Source organism: Acipenser ruthenus, chromosome 27 (assembly GCF_902713425.1).
Source record: "Acipenser ruthenus chromosome 27, fAciRut3.2 maternal haplotype, whole genome shotgun sequence".
NCBI classification, from domain to species: Eukaryota; Metazoa; Chordata; class Actinopteri; order Acipenseriformes; family Acipenseridae; genus Acipenser; species Acipenser ruthenus.
Window position 1 is genome coordinate 3,003,495 of NC_081215.1, and position 23,109 is coordinate 3,026,603.

Here is a 23,109-nt window from a genome sequence, read left to right on the forward strand (position 1 = left end):
GTTTCAAGCCACCTGAAAAAGGCGGCTTCATGTTCCCTCAGCTTTAGGGCTGCAAATATTAACTCCAGCACAAGCAGAGAATCTTCACATGTTTTTGTCTTGTCTTTATTTTCCCTTGTGGATGATTGACCTTGAAAGAATTACAAATATATATTTAACAAAAAAAAAAAATTGAAGTTTAAAACAATAATTTACATTTTTTTCAATGACATCTAAATGAATGCTGTAGGCTCATCAAAATGTTGAAGTGATTAGGTTCATGTGCGGTATGTTTGTGCAAACAAAGCTGCTCAAAGCTTCTAGCCCTGCAGGCGGAGTCTGAGAACTCTGGAGACGCCCGCATCTCAGGAGACCCTCTCATAAACTCCTTCAGTGGGAAGACGAAGCCTGCTGGGGTTCGCTCGGGCACAAAGGGAACCCCATTTCTGGGAGAACTTGATAACTAATTTTTTTTTTTTAAACCCTGCGCAGCAACAAAACTTTCTTTTGAGTATTCCTACAGCTGTGGACAAATTTTGCTTCATAAAGTCGTATGAAACCTGCTGAATAATGGAACGTTAACATAGTGAATTACACACCGCCTTGTAGTTTTCCATATACTTAACGAATTGGAAAATGTGACATTTCGAAAATCTAACATGAAAGCTGTATAGTTCCCCTTCACTTCACGAGTGAGTGTCCCTGTCCTAGCCGTTGAGACAAGTGCTGTGATCTTATGGACTAGTAGATGCTGGATTCCCTTCCTTGTAAGAGTAGGGGTGTACACTAATGCCCCAATACGATGCATATTCAATACATGTTATGGTCCTGATGGTTTATGTTGTATGGGGAGGAATCAGATCAAATTATTTTGTTAAAAGACGAAATAAAAATGAATGTATGACCTGCTTGTAGCTGTATATCACGATACGATACACGCCTCTATGATGACACAATATATTAAGTAAAGAACGTGGGGGGATTGTTCGATACACAATGAATCCGCACCCTAATTGGGAGCACCTTCACTGAAAGCTGGGAGCCATCAAGAGCTTACATGTGCGAGTGGATTTTGAGGCAGGTGTCATTTTCGAAGGTGTGAGTAATTGGAATGGAGGGTGGAAATAACAACGGAAATCATTCGCTCAGCCTTTGCCTCAGTGATGCCATTATACATTTTTAGCTAAATGGCCACAAAAAAAAAAGCTTTGAAACCAGATTCAGTCAGAGTTTAATGTCCTTGGCTTGTTAAGCAAATGGGTGTTTGAGTAAGGCATATGGGGATACAGGAAAACATGAGTATCCATCTGTTTAAGAAGAGAAAAAATACAACCATGTGTGTACCTGACTAAAGTGATAGTGTGTTGGGGTTAAAAAAAAAAAGCAACATGCAAGTGCAATTAGATGTATTAAAAAATGACCGGTAGGAAGAAGATAGCTTTGTATTCTGTGCTAAGGCAGCTCTTGACAAGAGAGAGTTCAAATTCAACCCAGATGGTCAATCCTAACCCATTACTCTGAATCATTTCCTATATTCTGAAGCATTGTGTACTTTAACATGACTCATATATTTAATATATCTGACAGGGATGCACAATCCCAGGGTGGAACAAAAATATAAAGACGATGAGAGAAAAAAAAAAAAAAAGCTAGATATAAACATACACACATAAATTTAAGTTTGCGGTGAGTGTCTTGTTGGAAGCATGCAGCGTATGAAAAAAGTATATTTAATATCAAAACACCCATTTAAACAAACCATGAACTCCACTTTATGGGCCACAGTGTTGATCTTAAATTTTCTTTGGGGATGTGGATCCATGTGGTGTCAAGCCATATGGGAAATTAGAAAAATGTTTTTAGGGTCCTTAGCATGTGATTGAGAACACATGCTAGGCTGTTCAAGCTGCTTCTCATTTTCAGTTGGCGGTTTTTCAAGCTGGCTTTTGGGTTTCTCCCTGCATTACAAAACGTTCTACTTTTGGCAGTTAAACCTTTTAACACGGAAATGCTTATTTAACCCAAAACATATTGGAACTGACGTTTCTAAATAAATATCTTGTATTGTCTCTTTCAACTGCTTAACTTGGGCTTCCCAGTTTTTGAGGATATTTTTTGGAGGCTTTTTCTCCAGGTGTGGACACAACATTGAGTGTAGACGAATGTATTATTCTGTTTTATTTTGTTAACTTTTATTTTCCCCTGTTTTCTCTATCATTTTGTAATGCCCAGTTTGAATGTCGCTTCACCAGTGTAACTCGCAGTAGGACTGACGATCAGCGGGTGTTCTCAGTTTCTGGTGCCTCACCAATAGGGGTCGCTGTGGAGCTATGAGCCAAACCAATCCCGGACACGTTTTTCCTGCCTATATAGCCAATGCAGAACTCCCTAAAGGCCCCCTGCCAAGATCGGCAACTCTGCGCAACCAGGGTTTAAACCCGCGCGCTCCTGATCACATGACTCGGACCACACTCTTGTGTCTTTATTGGATGAGTGAATGGGGGTCCCAGGCAGTTTAGTTTTAACTTCAGAAGTAAAGGCAGGGGTCTGGTTTTTCATGGCCATGTTATGCATGTGGTGGTGTGAATTATACGCTTATCAAGGAGATTTCTTCAGAAAGGCTCCAGCAATCCTTCTTTATGTCTAAATCCTGTAATTGCTGCCTGTAGTCTGGAAGATGTGCAGACATTTCAGGGGCTTCACGCACCTTGAATGGAATAGTTTGCTGTCTTACCCGCCCCTTTGTTTTTTCTTCTCACTTTGTTAAAAAACATTCACATTGCCATTATTTAGTGTTTCTCTTTTATTTATAGCAGCTGAGTATTTCACACTGCAGTATTTGTTTGTGTTTGTGCGTCTGCAATTCATTTGCAGAGCGGAGACAGTTTTTGTGTGGGATTAAAACTTCTTTTGGTCCTTGATCATTTTCCTACATTTGCACTCCCATGTGCTCCACTGGAATGCAAGTATTCCAAGTACTGGCCAGCTGAAGACAAAACCTCCATCGTAGGTGGGTTTGGTGACAGGGTGGTGCAGACTAAGTGGAGTGCCCTGTCTTCATTTTTGGGTGCTAGCCCTTGGGAACTGGATAAATCAATGGCCCTTACTAATAAACAACAGTCTAATGGGTGTATGTAACAGCTGTCTGTTTGGTAAGCAATGGGGTAGGTTCATGCATTAAGAAAAATAAATAAAAAAATTGCTTGCAAACAGTGTACAGCCAAACCAGCATTGTTTTTTTGCAGGAGGTAGTCTTTGCTGCAAGGTTAAGCCTATACTATCGAAGTTACTGTATTTAAGTGGATGTGGTTGACAGCAACAGACTGACTGTAACCAAGCTACGTAGGATGCTGAAGTTGCCCATTACAGAAACACAGTTTGTTGCTTTTGAAATTCCTTAGGTTACCAGTTGCCTGTTTTAATGCAAAGGTCAGCCAAGTATCTTGGGCTTTGTGGTCTTGCGTGACAACTCAGTCACATGGATTGCAGATGGACAGACAAAATTGTCTTATTATAGAGTAAAATTGAAAATACTACTCTATAAATAAACAGTGCTCTTTTTTTTGATGAGTCATTTCGAAATGCAGTTGCATAGTAGTGTCAAAAGGTGTTTGCAAAGTTGTGTGTTGTTTTTTTTTTTTTTTTTTTTTTTTAATAAAAGAAAGCAGCTGTTCGTTGCAAGAAATGTTGGTGTATGATCCTGGCTTTAAGCTCTTTCCTGGCGTTTGTCTCAGGTATTATAAAAGGGGTCGACTCTGCGTTATCTGACTTGCTGGCAGTGGGATTGCGCTGATCCCTGAAGAACCGCAGTCCTGCGGCAAACAGATGCTTTGCCGTTATCCAACACACTTGTTCCGCAGTCTAATGAGGCTTTTAAAACTGAAAAGAAAAAGTTTGATCATATCCTCCCCCCCCCCCTGCTTTTTAACAGCCACATTAGCAGGTTTGCAGTTCGTAACACAGACCTTTTAGCAGTTTATAGTTCATGCCAAAACCCTTCTGGCATATTGGTAGTTAAGTCTGCTTTTTAAATGAAAATCAGTAAATGAAGGGCTTTTCCCAGCAGTAAGTTTGTAATTTTATTTATTTTACTACGCGAGCCCCAGACTTTGCTTTCAAAGTAATTCATCATCATCATTATTATTTTTAAAGGTAAAATTAGTGAGGTGTATTCCAGCCTTATTATATTGATGCCTTTGGGGAACAGGGGATTAAGGCAGCTATAATGAGGTGAAGTTTATATTAAACATGGTTGTGTGTGGCTTAAGCTATAGTTACCTTCCATCTGATGTAGCTGAGCTTTGTCAGGTGGGCTGAGCATACTAATAGAGCAGTTATGGATGAACCCGCTCTCCAAGTTTGTAATTGAGTCTGATCTGCATCAATTCATTTCCTTAAAGATTTAATTAAACGTTAAGTGGCTACAAAGGAGGTCAAATGATCACACGCCATACTATAAGTTTCTTAACTAACTAACTCGAGTGCCGAGCCTTTTTATTAATGGTTTCGCAGGGCTTAATCCATACCTTCTGCCTCCTGCCTTCCACGCCTTTCATTCTCAGGTTTCAATACAGGTTTACAAGCCTCCAGAGCATTCCCTCTCTTAATGGGATACACATTTCTAAGCTTCCAGTTAAATTAGGAAGTTTTTTTTTTGTTGTTGTTGTGTTGATCGATTTCAAAGGGATTCTATCCTGTCCCTCACACCACTTGTTTGTGGATGTAGGCGTGACCCAACAGTAGTTTTGAAATCGCTGATTTAAAGGTGCATATGGAAAATCAGTTTGCATCCCAAGTGATCCAATCCGATCCTGCTGGACCAGGGAAACAAATGCTTAGCTCCTTATTGAAACATGGCTTACGTTATGACAAATGGCCTTTGAACTTTTTTTTGCCTGCTGTGCTTAAGTTAGCCTTTCAGCACACGTTGGGGCTTTAGACTAAAAGGAAATGTGAACAACATTTGTATTTTAGGGAACTAACTAATTTGTAACATTTACCTTTAAGCTAAATCGTTGTTTGGCTACCCGACTCCTCCATGCTGGCACTGTTATTTATTTTAAAGGAAAGAGAGGAGTAGATTGCTATTCAAATACACAGAAGCTAGTTCAGTCGGTAAGTTCTACCCCCAAGCAATTCATCTTTTGCCAAAGAGTGTGTGATAACTCCCTGGTTTAATACAATCCAGTGACATGTGGATCACTAATGAATGCTGCCATTGTATCCTCAACGTGTCTTATCAAATACTTTTTTCAAATCATCAGTCGGCAATATGGAAAATGATGTAAAAATTGTCTGATTTCATGGCCGTTAACATTTTGGAAGGTCTTGTACCCAAACAAACATGAGGTAAAAGAGACCGCTTCTTTCTTTCCTGTGCTGTGCAGTATTTATAAAATACATTACTGTTTACTGTGTCATTACATTAGTGTATTTATTAAACAAATACTGGTATCGTTTTATTTTTTTTCAGGGGGGGGGGGTTCAAAATGAATGGCTTTATTAAAACTAAATGACCAGGAAATGATTCAGTGTGGGCAGCTATTGTCTAAGGCTTCCCCAATATGCAGCTCCCCAGCCCAGTATGCAGGTGAACCCTGTCCTTGTACACAGCCCAGCAGTAAAGATTGTTTACAAAACCTGGATGATCTGATACCACCACTCCTCCTGGGTTTTCTTTTTGTTTTTGTTTTTTTTCCCTCAGCAGACGTCTTCCGCGGCAAATCGAATGCTGGAGTCCCAGAGTATAAACGAGCTGAAAGCTGAGATTGTCTCTTTGAAAGGACTTCTCCTAAGCAGGTGCGAACAACGTGGTAACTTCTGCATTCAATCAAGTCCTTGATTTTGTTCATTCATGAAAAAAAAAAAAATATATATATATGGTTCTCTGCCAGTACCAACATGAATCACTCTACATTAGGTAGATAAAGCTATAGCATGTGTGTTTATACCTCTATGGGGAAACCTGTGAAATCCATCCGATTCTTTCGCACTGCGAAAATGTTTAATTTATACTGTTGAATTATCATAAATATGCACCGGATTCTGTATTCATAATGCAAATTAAGTTTTAAACGGTCATTTACATTTTAAAATATCAAGATTAAAGCTTTCATATGCCACTGTTAAATATTTGCTTGTTTTTACATGTTTATCTAAAATAAATATATATATATATATTTGTTGCCACTTTTGCTTAAAACTAATCCAGAGGCTAGTGTGTGTGGTTATTGAACGTAACATCCTTTGCCCGTCATACTGGTTCTCTTAATGTTTTAAATACATGCATTCCTGTTCATCTGTCTCTTCAGATTGTAAACCATTAAGTGCCCAGGCAGCATAAAAAGTCAAGAGATTAGCTTTCTTAAATCTATACCTTGCATTAAAGATGTAGTGGAAATATACAACATGAATAGCAATAAAGCATCAAGTCGATTTGTGACCTCATTTATTCTGTATCCGATTTAAGTAATTACCATTGATTACCCAGTTCTAGTTTTCTCAGGATGTCTGAAAAGGGTGCACTTGCAAAATCTCGGATGCTGGAAATGAATATGCAGTTTTTTAAGTGTGATGGACTGGAGTGGTTTTCCGGTGGCCTGTGTTGTAACTGCAAACACCTGGCTCAGCAGTGTGAATCTGGCAGTCCTCCAGGTCACTAGAGGCAGCTCACATATATAACTTGAGGAAAACATCTCGAGAGCCCATCATTGTTGGAAGGTCCATGCAAGGAGCTCTCAACACTTTTGACTCAGTGGCTCTCACTGTGGAGAAAGGATCTTGCTTGTGGTTTACATTGAAAAAATATAGTGACAGCATTTGAATGTATTTCCAGACCTTCGTCCATAAAGATAGTGCCTTGCCGTTGCCACAGAAGTAAACGAAGTAAAGAACTTTCCCCTTACTCCCAAGAGGGGGTATTGTCAATTAGGAAGAATTTATTGTTGCTTTGGAGCGTGGCTAAGTGCTTTTAAAACATGGAATAATGGAAGTGTGTAGTTTTGTAATGCAAGAGCCAACAAAGTCGGCAAATTAAATTTCTTGATTATGTTTAAGGTGACAATGAATAATGTGTGTGTCATCTTGTTTGTGCAAAGAGATGCAGATGAGATTTGAAATTTCCACAGCCAAACCACAGCCGATTTCTAAAGCCTCGCAGGATAACTTTGGGAACTTTTGGAAGTTTAAGCCAATGTGCTGTTCCCAAGTATCTGGAGTACCGATCAGGCTGCCTTACCAATAGATTTTGAAATGCATAGGAAAGTGAAGGCGCCAGAATTAATAGAACAAGCTGCTGCTTGGAATGCAGAGCTTTCCAGAAGTTTAATTTTAAAGAACGTATTTAGAATGAGGAGAAGACCCGCAGAGCCAGGTTTTAAAATGAGATCCATTCAGCATTTTGTTACCGTTACGTTTTTTTTGTGATTTGTGTCACTCATTTTTGGGTATCTTTCAATAAAGAATTCTAATGAAGAATAATGTTTGTACATTGGATCACTTTGATGGAATTAGTTCTAGTCCAGTTTTTTCATATAAAAAGTCTCTAGAATATCTCAAACTGCTACACAATGTCCTATTTACCTTTTACATTGTGTTTTTTATTTTCCCCTCAGAAGACAGTTTCCTTCATCCCCTTCAGCTCCTAAGATCCCCTCCTGGCAGATTCCTGTCAAGCCAGCCACACTGACCAGCTCGCCTTCACTCAACCATAACAGCAGCAGCGACATCTCTCCCGTCAGCAACGAATCCGCTTCCTCCTCCCCCATCAAGGAGAACCACAGCCCTGAGAGGTTGAAGGGGAGTGTCCTGGGTGTGGACAGCGACGTGGGTGTGGACACGGGCCTGGATCTCAAGGACCAGGTGAGGATGGAGGTGCAGGGGGAGGAGGAGAAGAAGGAGGAGGAGGAGGAGGAAGAAGAGGAGGACGACGATGTGAGCCACATCGATGAGGATTGTCTTTCTGTGCAGACGGAAGACCGCCGGGGGGGAGACGGACAGATAAACGAACAGGTGGACAAACTTAGGCGCCCGGAAGGAGCCAGCAATGAGAACGAGGTTGACTAGCTTATACGCACACCTTTTTAGATTGATTTTTTTTCCTCCTTCCTTTGTTTTTATTCCTTTACTCCACTGATATACCCACGATTATATTAATTTACTGTATAATCTAATACGTCAAAATCTTGATTGTCCAAAACAAGTGTGGCAACAGAACGTAGAACTGTGGCGCCCTATACTTCTGTGTGGCGTACGTTACATTCATTCGCAGTGTTGGTGCAACAATAGTGCATGGCTGGAACAGTAAGTATTGTGTGGACTTTCTAAACTCGCAGGATTACCTGCTTAAACCAATCAGAGTTCTGTCAACCGTTGATGTCTTTATTTTGTTTCCCCACTGTGATAGCAATCGGGGACAGTGTGAGAAACTCATTAGACAATACCTGCAACAGCTAGATTTTTGCTGTTCACCTGGCGGCTGCTTTTTTCAGTATAATAAGTGTGTTAGAGTAGCACTGAGTTCTGAAGGCTGTTTGATTTTCTTCTAATGGGCTACGATCTGCAATTCTGCACACCAAAGACTTATCATGTTCACCCGTTGCACTTTCGTGTTTTCATGTATCTTTTAGGGATGTCGCCTTTCTGAATTAGTCATGTGGGAAAAGAATAAATAAGGGGAGTGCAGGTTTAGCTAGTGCACAGCTTTGGCTCAGTGCTAGTTCCCATCTGATCCTGTCCCTCTCAACCTGATTTTCTAGTTTGTAGGCAGCAGTGGCATACAGTACTGTCTGGGAGAATTACGAGAATTTCGCATAAACTGAAACGTTTTTCATGGGTCTGAAGCTGAAACCTTGTGGCTACCCATGTCCAAGCAATAGGGGGCGCTCTGGAGCAAAATAAGTATTGCTTGCATATAAAGCAGGGGCTGGAGGGGAAAAACCTAACCAACTGAATATTGTATGAATACTTGAACTAATGAAATTACTCATTTATTCAGTTTGACCTCAAGAGGTTTGGTCTAACAAGTATCCGTTCCTCTATTGTGTACTTTTAAAGACCCCCCCCCCCCCCCCCCCGCCCAAAAAAAAACAAAAACAAAAGTACTTTCTGGTAAAACTGGAGTTTCACTAAATAATTTGCTTTGAATTTCAGCACCACCAGGGCTTCAGCCCTGGAAGGCAAATCGCATTTGTTTGTAAGCTCACCTGTGAAATGCTTTGGGAAGCACGTCTCTTTTATGCTCAGTCGACCCATTGAGCAATTTAGAAACATGACACTTTCTTTTAATGCGTGAAGGTTGATCAGTAATACTGTGAAAAGGGGAGGAGGGGAAAGACGACTCGTTTGAATATATCCCAGAAATGAACGAAGTCGCTCAGCCAGTAGTTCAGTGAACCATGTGTGCAGCTCACCTTTTCTCTCCTGACATGATAAAACACACTATGACAGGAAATGGCAGTTTATGAACATTTCACGTGGTGTTTGTGTTTCCTTTTAATCCCTGTTATATAGGTCAGTTTAACAAGGATGTTATTACAATGCACTGCTTCCTAAGGCAAGATGTTTGTTTTTAAAAGATGGACTTCAAACTTTAGGAACTACTTTTCCAGACTTATATTATTCGATACCTATTAGATTGTGAGGAGTTCCCCTGAACTACAAACCAAAGCCTATAGATTACCCCCAATTCCTATACAGAGATACTTTGTTGTAATGTTCCGTATATAACACGCACACCTTTTCACAGCATTTATTATTCTGTTGTGTGTTATACAGATTACAGTAAGAACACATTTATAGAATTCAATAACATACCTTTCACACATGCATTTTATAAAAATAATTTATTAAGTGAATGCTACAAAAAATGTGTGGTGCACATTATATTCATTATATACAGATGTGTGCTGTAAAAAATATATTACGGTATTTTAAAGTCTGATTCTTGCCCCCATGGTCATATTAGTCACTACTAATGCAAACAATTGCCTACTGTCATCTTTGCAGTCACCGGTCCTAACCTCCATCTCTGAGATCAATTGTTAGGCCTAAAAACGTTTGATATTGCTGCTTTATTTCTACGGTTTCCACGGTGATCCTGGTGTTTGAGCCAATCACATCTGTTGTTATATCACCATCAGTATCCATTTGAATGGCGAGACAGGGAATGGGGTGACAAAATGAGCTATTTCGTGATTCTTATTGGCTGCAACACCCAGTATCTGAATATGAAGTCCTGTCTTATTTTTTTTTTAAATATCTTAAAAGTAAAAACTTGATGCCAGGGTGTTGAATAATGGGAGTGGCTGATCAGTATGTCAGATGAAGACCTGCTTGGGTTTACTTCATTGCAAGTAGAGTAAATAAGGAGTAGGGGAAACCTTGTCTCAGTTCTTCTAGTGCCCTTGTCAGGAGAAGGCCGGTTTTGTTGTCTGACCTTCGGAAAACAACTGTTGTAGCTTCACAGGGAGTGAGAGGTTTCAGTGCAGCAAACCGACCAGTATCCTCTGTCCAAGCCATTTCAAATTTAAGCTAAATTTGTTACCTGTTAAAAGCACTGCATGTTGGGGATATTAAATGTACAATTTCTGTGTCTTACTGTACGGTTCATTACTGAAAACAAATACTGTCAGCTGGTATTGTGACTCTGTATAAACTTCTGATATATATATAAAAAAAAAATGTATATAATTGTAATAAATCTGGTTTAACACAATATATTAAACATATGGCGTGCAGACTGTTTTGTGTTAAGGTAAACATGGGGGAAAAAAAACAACATATGGCTTCAAGTACCATGCTGAGAAATGTAATCAGTTTAAATTGGATTTGTAAATGGGTATAGTTAGATTTGTACTATTTGGGATGGGCCATATTCATAAAGTGTTTTATCAAACTGTGTTCATACAGGGACATTTCTCAATGCAAAGTGTGATTTTGAATGCAATTATATATGCATATGATTATTTAATCTGTATAAAGTAATTATTGATGCATTCCACAATAATACATAAAAATAAAAATCATCAAACCTGCTAAGAGTTAAGTCCATAACTGCCTTGGTAATCTATTAGCGTTTCCCATGAGCTCAAGCCTACCTGAGATTTATACTGTTGGGGAGGCTGTTATTAATGCACTTTTATATCGTTCAAGGACCTCTGGGATGAACAATCACCATCATAAAGCCCACTTTAATAGGATTTAGACTTTTTTCTTTTTTTGTTTTTAGGACTCCTGATTCAAATTCTTGACTTTCTATTGCTCTTAAGGCTGTAGTTGCTGCTGCTGTAAAGAAGATGAGCATAGCCAGGCCCTGTGTAAAGAGGATCATGGGTAGAGCCTGGATGGTCTGTCAGTGTATTAATGGAGGACCCAGCATTAAGGTATGGTTCGGGTTTATAAACGACAAACAGTGTTCAGATTATTTTAAAGTTGTAACCTCATCAATCTGATTGGTAAGTGGAGACACCTTGATAGAAGAATGTATAGATTTTATCCAGAGCCCCTATTGTTCTTAAGAAATTAACACCCTGAGGGATAGGAGGCAGTGTGTCTCTGTAGATTAATGGACCATCCATGTTTCTCTGGTTGTGTCGCATATCATTCCAATGAAAAACATGAGCCAGCTGACTGTTGACCGCAGTGATATTGTTGGTAAGTTGATTTTAAAATGTAAATGTGGTGGAGGGTCCCTTAACAAGGTGCAATAAACCCCCTCACATTCAATACGTTTTGCATCTCAAAGGCCAAGAAGTATTGCATTCAGGCTGTAATTTGTATATACATGAGAACCCTGAAAAGATACCTATTCCTGTGGTCTCAGAAAGCCAAGGACGGCGTTTTATTAACAAAAAAAAAAAAAAAAAGCAATTTCATCAGTTTGTTCTGCTGTGCAAAAAGTCAAGAGATTTGCCATCAAACTTGTGCAACTAGATTTGTGTTTTTATTACTGTAATTGTACAAAAACAACTATCTATTGTCCGCATTGCATCACCCGTATTTTGTTTATTGAGATTACGCTGTGCTTGACGTCCTTTTCCACTCGCACGGAAACAGCTTTCGAAATACTTCATACCTGAGCCGAGATGGTGGACGTGTTCTGCACATACCCAGCCCATTTCATCTGTGGTAGATCAGTTTTACACCCCCCCTCGTCCGCGTTGCTTTCACAGGTATTCGCTGCAGCCCGAATAGCAAAAGGAAATAAAACCACGCACTGAAAACAGCAGAAAAAACATCAAAGTCGCCTTTTAATGTGCCTCTGTATTTTTATTACCTTCTATTCCTTTTATGTCAAAGCAATTAAATTCTGAAAAAAACATTTATTTCCTGCAAGTTTATTTATTTATGCATCTGTTTATTTTGTTTTTGTTTTCCATACTTTCATTTTGAATAGGGTGAAGCCTGTTTTTTCTGCCACAGCACTGTAGATTCACTCCCTGTTTAGCACGTACAGAATTACTATCTGATACAGCCTAAATGTCCTATGTGTGGCAAAATTAGTTTCTTGTTTCAGGTGGGCTCCAAATACCTCTTGCACAGTGATGGACTCTAGAGTGTGGTGGCAGGTTAATTGGACTCCAGTCAAAAGGGAAAATAGTCTGAACTGTGTACAGAAGAATGTCCAGGCGATTTGAAAGCAAGTTGTTATGCTTATGAGCTGTAAGAAGCATTTCAAGCCTTGACCCTTTTTTAACCCTTTCAGTCCTGAATTATTTTTGTCCCGCTGAATGTGAAATTTAAGTTATATAATTCAAAAAGGAAGTCCTTTTTATTGAGTATACTTGAGAACAGGACAAAAAAAGATTTTGTACATATACTGGGACAGACTAGGACCTAGAAGTCCCATGAGGTTCCAAAATGATTTCCCAACATCATGTGTCAACATACGGCGCCAAGATAAGGCGGAACCAAAGGGTTAAAGACCATCTTGCAACGATTTTCATGCTGCTTCACACAATTATGTCCTTCCCGAGCGTTTGAACCATCTACTCGGAGCCCCGTCTCCTCAGATACCAGCTTACTAGAGCTCTCTGGACCCAGTAGCTCAGTAACATCAGCTTTTTCTTCCTCTTGCACTGTTAAGTGAACAACTTGAAGCCACTCCAAAGAAAACCTTAAAATCACTTCCCAATGACACCAGACTGGGAGCACATTGAGCTTATTAATGTGGACTCAAGGGAAGTGGATTTTTACAAGTTGTATGACGGCCATTTGGCACTTGAAGAGTAAAAGTTGTCTCTGCGAGGAATGTCAAGCAGGAAACCTTTGTGGAAGCTTGGCTGAGATCTGCATATCCAATATGGCAGCTCTCTTGTAGTATCGTAAAAATAAAAAATTTTAGATAAGTATTCTAACGAGATGGGAGGGGAAAGAAAAGCTGTTCTGTAGAATTCAAAACCTTACAATTGCTAGCCTGCCTCTCACCTCTACAGTATTTGGACAAGCGGAATTATTTCTAGTTTAAAAGCCCAGAATGCTGGCTTATGTGCACCACCTTCTTGTACAGTGCCCAGCCAGCTTTAACTGAACGATCCATGGCTGTGTTGACCTACTGTGTGTCCTCTGTTTATGCAACAATCCAATTGGCCACTGAGCTCTGATGCAAGCAGCTTGTAGGAGTTCATCAATGAATCTCACAGTGTTAGGATTAGCATGTGGATCAGTTAGCAAGCTGTGGCCAAAGGGGATATATATGTGTGTGTATGTATGTATGTACGTATGTACGTATGTATGTATGTATGTATGTACATAAAAATGCCATGGCATCTCTTTTAATATCCATCGAACAGATGGGAGCGACTGCATTGTATAGGTGTTTTATGTGTTCTGCTAGTGAAAATGTGTTTTAATAAAGTGAATACACATTAATTGAATACATATGGAGTACAGCACTGTTATTGTGTGATATGCATGTAGAGGGAGTGGGATTGCATCTCCGCTGAGTGAAAAACTGAGATTTGCATCGCAACCGAAAAATGCAAGCCACAGATGCTTAAATGCAGTGGTAGTCCTGACAGTAAAATACTGTACTGTAGTGTCATTTTAATTCAAAGGTCATTACATGTAATACCACAACGCAGTTAAACTAGGCACCCTCACGAGACGATCGCTTCTCAAGTATACAGTAGTAAAATGGGATTCTGCAGCCTTGAGTAAACATAATCGTGATCATAGAACAAGTTGCTTACAAGTGATTTAAACTGCTGATGCGCAGAGGCACGCTTTTGCCAATTGTAATCATATTGGTCCGCTTTTAAGATTCAACCGCTTATAAGAATCAAGTCATCTGGGATGGATATATATATATATATATATATATATAAGCAGGTTTAATCAATACATTCGGTCACTTAAATTATAATCAGCAACGCTTTCCTTATGGATCAGAAATTGATAGAACACCCAGAACGACCCACTCTACAGATGTTAGTTAAGTAAAGTGTTTTGTTTCATACCACATGCAGGTTCTGGCAACTGTAGTTGCATAATATGGTGGTGCACTGTACAATTTCAATTGAAAAGGGTGAGAGTCAGCACAAAACGACAGTAGTCTCTCCACAACAAAAGATCACGCAAGACCGCAACTGTGACTGCTCATGCATGTATTTAATACAAGTGCTGGAGTTCTGCAGAAAATGCCTTTGTCATCACTTGCTAAATAACCCCTCAACAATCAGCGAGCATCATATTCCCTCCATTCAAATCACAGAGTCTCTTAAAGTTCTCCTGGCAGCTTTTCACATTTTAAATTCAACAAATGTGCTGCTTGTCACAGCGATGTGACACATTCTGGCGTTGGGGGCACAAGCTAACTGGTTTTGTACTAGACTGGGTGTTTGAATTAATCTTACAATCCGAGATCTGTCCGAGTCGCGCTGGTTTTGCAGAGGCATCATCTGTTTTGGTAAATCTTAACTGCTGTTGTTCAGCTTCCACATGTAATCCCAGCTAGGATGCCAATCTGTGAGACGTGCCATGGCATCTCTTTTAATATCCATCGAACAGATGGGAGCGAGGTTTTTGCATCCCGTCTGCACCTGCAACGGCATGGGAACCCATGCTGGAGGGATGAACTAAGCCCAGGTTGTCCCGAAGCAGGATTCAACCCCTCCTTTTACTCCCACTGTGCCAGAAAGATGGTTTACTGTAAAAAATGCAGGAATAAAAAAAAAATACCCCTGTTGGTACTGCCTCATTGTTGGCCGGCTAGCGTGAGAAGGATGGAGGTTTCCTCTGCTTCATTGTCAGCTTGCTGAGTGCAAACCACTGGAGGCACTACCTGGGCAACAGGTGTGGAGCTCTTTCACATTTGCAAATTAGACAAATTGGCCTTTTGCAAAGGCCTTTTGTGCCTCCCCTTTATTAATGTGATTCTGAGGTTCTGCTGTAAAGGTGACAGATGCTTTATTGATACTGTCTGCTGCATTGTTTTTGCTGTGGATTCAGTCTGGTTTGCCTTTTTAAATACATACATTCACAATTTATAGTATTAAAGCAGACAATAGGAGATCGTGTGAGCTGTGACTCACACTCTTTCAAAAGCTAACTAGAACCATTGCACTCATCTGTAATGATGAACCCAGGTTCTTGAGAGGTAGTTGACTACTAATGGCTAGCATTGTTGTATTTGGTCTAGGAGTAAATCGGTCAGGACATATTGTGTGGTATTGACAGCATCATCTCCCTAAGCATGTTTTAAAGTAGATGGATTTAAGGAATACCTCTGCTAAGCCTAATTTATGGATGTTATTTTTTCTTTTCATGGGCCCCACTCAAAATGACCTTGACAAGCCACTGTTGTCTGTTAGAAATACAACCCAATTATTCTTGCACCTCTCTTAAAGGCATGCAGTCCCTACTAGGATCCAGAACTTGACTTCAGAAATTCCTTTTGTAACAGAAAACCACAGTCACTGGTACACACCTGCTATTAATAGCTGCTGCAGAGGCTTTCCAGCTAGAGGGACGATACAACAAACATGATGCAAATGTCACATTGCTGGTGTATTCCATCTTAAATTACATGCTTTCAAATGAGGGTGACTGTGATTACCATCTACAGTATAATGCGGGTGGGTAGCAACCTGCCTCCTCCCACCTGTCTTAATTGTCCTTTTTCATACAGAACAGAGGGGAGAAGCACCAAACTGGATATTTAATAATGTGCCTCACCCCTCTTTGTCATGTTATCTTGAATTGTACTGAGCTGGGATAGTACTTTGTTGCAACAGATATTGTGGTGAATATCTATTGCAAAGAAAAAACAAATTGTTGTGATTCAATTTTAACCTTAGTGAGGCAAGGGTATGTTATGTTTTTTTTTTTTTTATGTATTTCACATTTTATTCATTTCGGTTTCGACAAAGTTTCTCTGTTTTAATGACTTATTTTTTTACTTCGTCAACAAGGCCCTCCATCTGGTCATTATAGGGTCAGTTTAGTCATTCAGAAAATGACCTCCATGCAGAAATATTATATCAAAAGTCATTCCAATTGAGAGAGATTTGATGGTAGGATTACTATGGCAGGGAGGATGTGGGTATTCATGCGTTTCTATATTAACCACAAGATTATAATTCTAGTTCTCAAATTGCATGGATACCTGCCAGGTGACAGAGGATGGAATTGACTGCTGGACTGAACCAACAACCCCACTGATATCCTACAAACATTCAAGAGCCAGGGGCAGGACTCGTGGTAGCATGATCAGGTATGTATACGTGTATGTACTGTAGAAACACGTGTTACATTATATCCTACCGATAGAATGGCACTGTTTTATGCAACCTATCAAGTCACGCTTTGAAAACCAAACAAATTCAAATAACATGTATTTCTGTTTTTACTTATTCATGTACCGACTTTTTATTTATTTATTTATTTATTTATTTATTTCTGCTAAAAAAAAATATCAAGACTGTCACACACAGAAAATAATCAACCGTATACCATCCGAAAAACAAAAATGCCAATCAGATGCTAATGACCAGGTTTTACATCTGATTCAAATATTTGAGAGACAGCGTGCCCCTTTGTTTTCACAAGCAATAACTCCATTTGATCCTCCCATCTGGAACCTATTTGCGGAAAGGGTAATCGTTTGTAAAAACTCAAGAGCAGCGGCAGCTTTGAGAAGGCTGTGTTTCCGGGCCGCTGTAACAGTGCTGGCTACCAGCTACAAGTGCCAAGGCAGCCTGTGTGTATTTGTACCCACGTGGAGTCCATTTACATGGCCTCAATGCAGCAGCGTATCTTCCCCTTTCTGCGCATTGTCAATGAATCTACGGGGGTTTCTCAGAAGAAAACTACTGAATTCCCCTCTGCCTTCTGTCAAATGAACGAAAACGCTGTGCTTTACCACTTAAGAACTTCCTCACATGCCAAGAAGTAGTGCTAGATGATGGGTGTTTTACTTGTTACAGTGGGTTAAGCTGCTCCCCACATTTGAAAAGGCCCTCCGTGCTGTATTGTTGCTCCCAGCAATCCCCTTTTGGATGAAATTTTATAATGTGTTGAAAATGATTTCACTCAACCCTGGAGACAGGCGGTTTGGTTTGAAGCAAACTACTTAAAAATGAATGGCTCTCTGGCGCCATGCCAGTAGAGATGAACAATTTTATGCACTTGTTTCATGTTGCAACTTGCTACATGTTGTTTGCTCGCATTTCAAAGTCCTGTTTAACGCAAGAATGACTCATTTATAGCACGAAACACACATTTAGCAAATTAAAACAAACAGTTTGAAATGTTTGGTATTCCTGGGTAAACGTTTATGTAACAAACTGACACAAATGCCAGCAAGAAACTCTTCACAAGGGCTTAGGTTTAGTTTGTTTACATTGTTGTTTTAAGTTATTAAAACAGTTTTTTTTTAATTTTTTTAAATAAACCATTAAAGGATTCATTCCGGTCCAAATTATTATTTAATTATTTTTATACGATTTAGTTTTTGATTCCCCCAAAATGCTAGACATTGGTATACAGTCATTGTCATTTTTCAGAATAGAAATTCAATTTGCTGTTAATTTAATTTAGTAGCTGCACTAGGTAGAAAACAACCTTTGCCGGATTTTTATTGTGTTCTTTTTCAGCTTACAAATAATGATTGTATGTACTACATTATTTAATCAGTAGTTTAAATCGTGCTACTAAGATCTTTTCTTCGGAGACTTCTTTTCCATTTTAATATACCTAAGCATACATGATAAATGGGGACTCCGCCTTAAATTAACTTGGTAAATTGAAGCCTTAGAGGCCAGTGTTAATAATTTGGCAGCTTCAAAACCATTTGATTTGGGACTTCTCAATCAAGCAACACATTACTGAGGTAAATGAAGTTTTAGCACATTCTGTAAAAGCTCTTTTTTTCCCTACATTTTCTGAAATGTCTTTAGGAAACACTTCTGCTGCTGAGTTTAAGTATGTTTGCAATGATTGGTGAAGATAGCCAGGGTGACGTCCAGTTAAAATTGGGTTATCTTAGAAAATGTTATCTGCTTTTAAAAGAAAAGTACATTTTGAGGAGAATGGTGATAATGCAAGTTAAAAGCAAGACCTGGTAGAAAATACCACGCTTTAAAATTCCCTTATGCACTCAAAAAGTTCTCCCGAGAGAGAACGAAATGCATACAAGAACAGGAGTCTTGAATTGCAAGAATCGACTGTTTTAAAAATGACAAAAACTTAAATGTTTTATTTATTTTTTTCTTTCCTTTCCTGTATTTCATGTTTACTCGGACAACTGAATAATCGCCCCAAAGCTGCATTACCTCCTAGAGCATAACCCAAATGGACCAGATGCTGCTTGAATGATATTGTGCTCGGTATATACTTCTGATGCTTTGGTATGCCCTTTTTCCCCTGTATTCCCGGTCGGGGTCAAAAGCACTGCATTTCAAGGTAAATTATTTTATTAGCTTGATGATCTTTATAATTGCTACTATAATATTCTAATTGCAGCTACAGTGCCTCGTAGCTGGGTACTGTGAATAAATCTACCTCCTAGCTACCTTATGCTTTCATAAGTTAGTTGAACCAGACCACACTGACTAAACTGTGTGATTTCCAGCAGCCTTTCCCATCATTGTGTGCCTCCACCTTTCCACCCTTCCTGCAGAGAGGCTACTGTACCGCACTGCAATGCCTGTGCTCTTGAAGAGACGATGGACCACCTTGCTGTAGCCAATGCCATTTAATACTACCATACCCAGGTGAGTTGTGGATTGAGCAGGATTTCCTCTAGATTTCCTGAATATTCCTTGGAATATTATATCCAAGAGAAACTAAACTACTCCCATGACGACAACTACCACTAACATTAAAACTACTTCTACTAGCAGTAACAATACTAATAATGTAATAAAAACCTGGGAAATCACAGAGTCCTTAAGTAGTTTTTTTTTGTAGAAATACAATGTACATAAACATTTACAGAATTATATATTTATATAAAAAAAGCAACTGACCACCTCATTTTTTTCCAGTTTTTTTTTTATTTTTATTGAGTGAAAATCTCAACCCTTGCATCAGTCATGCAGAAAAAAAATCAAATAAATAAAACACATATATTAAATTTCTAACAGCACTAAATTCAAGTGGAAAAATATTCAGTTATTAATAACAGGTGCCGAGGGTTTAGATTCAAGTATTGGAGCAACCTTTTATTTTTTTTGAAACCATATAAAAAAAAATGTCTAGAGTTGTCTCCATGTACAGAGTGTTTGTGAATCAAGCCTTCCCCCCCCCCCCACAGAAAAAAAAAAATACACATTAAAATTCAATATGAGCTAGAGATGGCTTATAGTCCTAGTGTGCAATATATATATTACAAAGGCTAGAATTTTCTGTTTTCTTTTTGCTACATTGTAATTCTCTTCCTTTTTATTTCACTCTACAGAGGACAGACGTTTGAATCCAGTTTTTCCTTCTTTTTTTGTTGTCAGTTAATTAAAACATTAAAACGATCTGTCATTTCAGCAGCAGACTATGCAGGATTTGGAGGTCGTTTCCGTCTGTTTTTTTGTTTTAATATAATTTTCATGTTTATTTTTTCATTCTAGATTATATACAGGATGCCAGCTGGCAGACAGATGGTGATGCGTTTACCCGTTTTTATTTAAAGAAACATCACAAGGAAAAAGAGAAAAGAAACGGACAGCTGTGGGGTAGGGGGGAGAGCACTGGGCAGTCTGAATGCTGCTGCACACAAACCTTGCTTGATGTTAGTCCTTCTCTAAACAACCACATGTTCAGATGGGTTGGGCTGGTCTCCATTGGAGCTGGCTTGGGGTGCATTACTGGTAAAGTCTGTTGAGATTTCTGTAGTGGCGATTTCCACGTCACTACAAGGGAGTGTCTAATACCGAAATCATAACAAATATTGTTGATTCCAAATCTGCACGTAGCAAATGTTCTATTTGGATAATCTGCCTTGTGGGTCAGGAGAAAAAAAACAAAGTTTGAAGTGCGACTCGTCCTTGGTGAAGTAATAAACAAAAATGAAAATAAAGCGTTCTGATAAAACCTGCTGGGTAATTTGAATAGGCAACAATTGCTGCTTTTAAGAGTGACTGCTGGTAGGGGGGGTTCCTCGTCTTTCACCCCTACCAGTGGGAATGCAGTGCAAGCTGCTACCAATTCAAACTAGTTTTCTATGACCTGAATAGGGCATTGCCTGTTTCTCACCCCTGCTGTCGCACTCAGTCAGGGACGTCACGGATGCAGGATACTCGGCATCCAAGCTGCTCGGAAAAAACAAATTCTTGCAACTGAAAAAAGCCTGGGACCATAGCTCCTAAAAGCGGTTTAATGCTGGGATCACATTCCCACCTGTATGGCAGTCATATTAGACTTAAACAGCCATGGTTTTAACACAGCACGGGTGCACTATACAGTACTTCTGTCAACCTGTGTACCGTGACATCCCAAGACTGACACACGCTTTGCTCATTATTATTATTATTATTATTATTATTATTTATTTTTTATATACATATTTATCTAATTTACACACGTCATATCTATCCAAGTGCATAATATGCGTCCCAGCTCAACATCATTTTCCTTTACATTTAATTTTTATTTATTTATTTTTTTTAATACATTTGGAATCTGCCAAATAAAGTTCTGTTCTGTCATTTCATAGAACTGAGAGCAAATGTTTTAAATACTAATACAAAAATAAGTGTTGTGATAGGCAGGCCAAATAAACAAACAAAAAAGAAAATAAAAAGCACACAATCATAAACAAAACACAGTATCAAATTAACTACAAACGTATCTTTTTTTTTTTTTTTTTTTTTTTTTACAAAATTCAAGTTAAAAACTGAATCACACAGCTGCTGTAGTCAGTGCTAAAATGTGTAGACGGCCCAAAACTCCTTGTCTGAAAAGGCTCCTAATTTAATGCTATGTCTAAAGAAAAAAAATATATATTTATCACACACACACAACCAAGCTATCGGGGGCTGCCCAGAATTGTTTTGTAGGGACGCTCCAAAGAGCATTTTGTTCTGTATATAGCCTTTACAGGAAAAATACTGTACAACCTTTTTTTATTCTTTTTTTGACTCGTCACACATTAAAATCCCTAGCAATTATTTTCAGAGCCATGTTCAACAAAAAAAAAAAAAAATTATAATAATTTTGTACTGACACTAGTGCTCGTCAACCTTATACAATGAAATACGTACAGTCCTAGAGTTTAAAAGATACAGTCATACATTATAAACCAAGAGACAGCCTCGGCCACAAAAGCAGGATTCGTATTTTCAGAACAATTTCATTTGCTTAAATTAGTCCTTTTATTAGTGTTTCCCTTCTGTTAAATCCATCCATTAGGAACGCAATAAAACATGTCCTTATATTAAATAAAGCAGAACAGATGCCTGTCGACCCAGATTGGTGGTTTGTAGTAAAGTGAATTAAAAGTTGAACCCATTTTTCTGTTAAAAACAAAATGCTGTATTTTTCATAATATTGTGTTTAAAAACATTAAAAGGACCCCAAAAAAGTGCAAAAAAACCCTAATTCTCAATGCAATGTCACATAAATATTAAATAAAACCATTACATTTTGAGTTCAACCATTCTTGTGGTTTTTGCAAAAAAAAAAAAAATTACAATTTTTTATTTTTCTGTACATATTACCCTTTTTTTTCTCCCCAGACTTATTTTCAGTGATTCAGAACTGACGAGTTCAATGTGCCGTTTCTTTACACATCAGATACAATATGCAGACCTTCACACAAATCCACACTAACAATTTGCAGAAAGGACAGTGCTGTTATCACAACTGCAGCATGGGACTCCATTTGAATCACACTCCAATAGAACGCCACCCCCCTTTATTCATTTTGTGTGAGTGTCTTGTATTGGGTAAAGCACAGCCAACACAACCCTATTATTATTTCAATTCTAGAGCTTCCCACTTAACACAGATGTTGCAACTGTAATCAATATTTATGTTCAACATGTATTTGCTTGGACTGATTATGTACACATGCATTATGTTTCAGGTCAGTATCATGGATCTGGCAAAATTCTCAACATAATAGGAGGACTGAAGGCCGGCAAGTCAATCGCGTCTTTTTGTGTTTTACTCGTGAGCAGTAGCTTCCAGAGACTATACCTTTAAGACCGTCCAGCATCTCCTTGCAGACATTTCAACTTGAGCTATGCTTTCTCTCGCTGTTTTGTAATGCAATTTGGTATTGCTGCAAAAGTCAATAGGTGATGCCCTTGCGAATATTATTGATTGGTTGTGCAAAATGTATTTTCTATCCTAATGTAAAGAGAGGCACCAACCACATGAAGTTTGTGGATTGGATTATCCTAAGGGGAGGAAGCTTGCTGGCCCCTCATCCCAACAGTATCTGTGGAACCCACTAGGCTTTTACTAGATCACAGGTTCAAAACAGCAGCCTTACTATTGCCTTTCTTTAAAGGGAATTAACTGTTGTGCCTTCAACCATTGCACTAGCCAATGGGAAGAAAACATACGAGGCACAGCATTCTTAAGGGTACACTAGTCTCAGAAATGCTACTGTCTGTGAGAGTACCTTATCAGACTGGGATCTCATTAGCATACAAGGAAAACAGAATATAAAGTAGACAGGGGTCAATGGAAGGA

The 23,109-nt window shown here is 38.9% G+C and overlaps 1 protein-coding gene and 1 long non-coding RNA gene across 6 annotated transcripts in view; both read left to right on the forward strand.

Moving 5' to 3' along the window:
• LOC117425050 (peroxisomal membrane protein PEX14-like) overlaps positions 1 to 10,695 on the forward strand; it is a 62,943-nt gene extending 52,248 nt beyond the window's left edge. For 2 of the 5 annotated variants that reach the window (XM_034054292.3, XM_059002018.1), the window contains exons 8-9: positions 5,684 to 5,778; positions 7,593 to 10,695. In XM_034054292.3, coding sequence (XP_033910183.2) covers positions 5,684 to 5,778; positions 7,593 to 8,043 — 546 coding nt within the window. In that variant the 3' untranslated portion in view covers positions 8,044 to 10,695. The remainder of the gene's footprint in view (positions 1 to 5,683; positions 5,779 to 7,592) is intronic. The other 3 variants (XM_034054294.3, XM_034054295.3, XM_034054293.3) reach the window with 3 other exon arrangements.
• A 5,726-nt stretch (positions 10,696 to 16,421) lies between these two features.
• LOC131701866 (uncharacterized) lies at positions 16,422 to 21,249 on the forward strand. The gene is made up of 3 exons (XR_009309078.1): positions 16,422 to 16,690; positions 18,741 to 18,879; positions 19,049 to 21,249. It is a non-coding gene; the product is annotated as an uncharacterized LOC131701866 (long non-coding RNA).
• Positions 21,250 to 23,109: the final 1,860 nt, after the last annotated feature.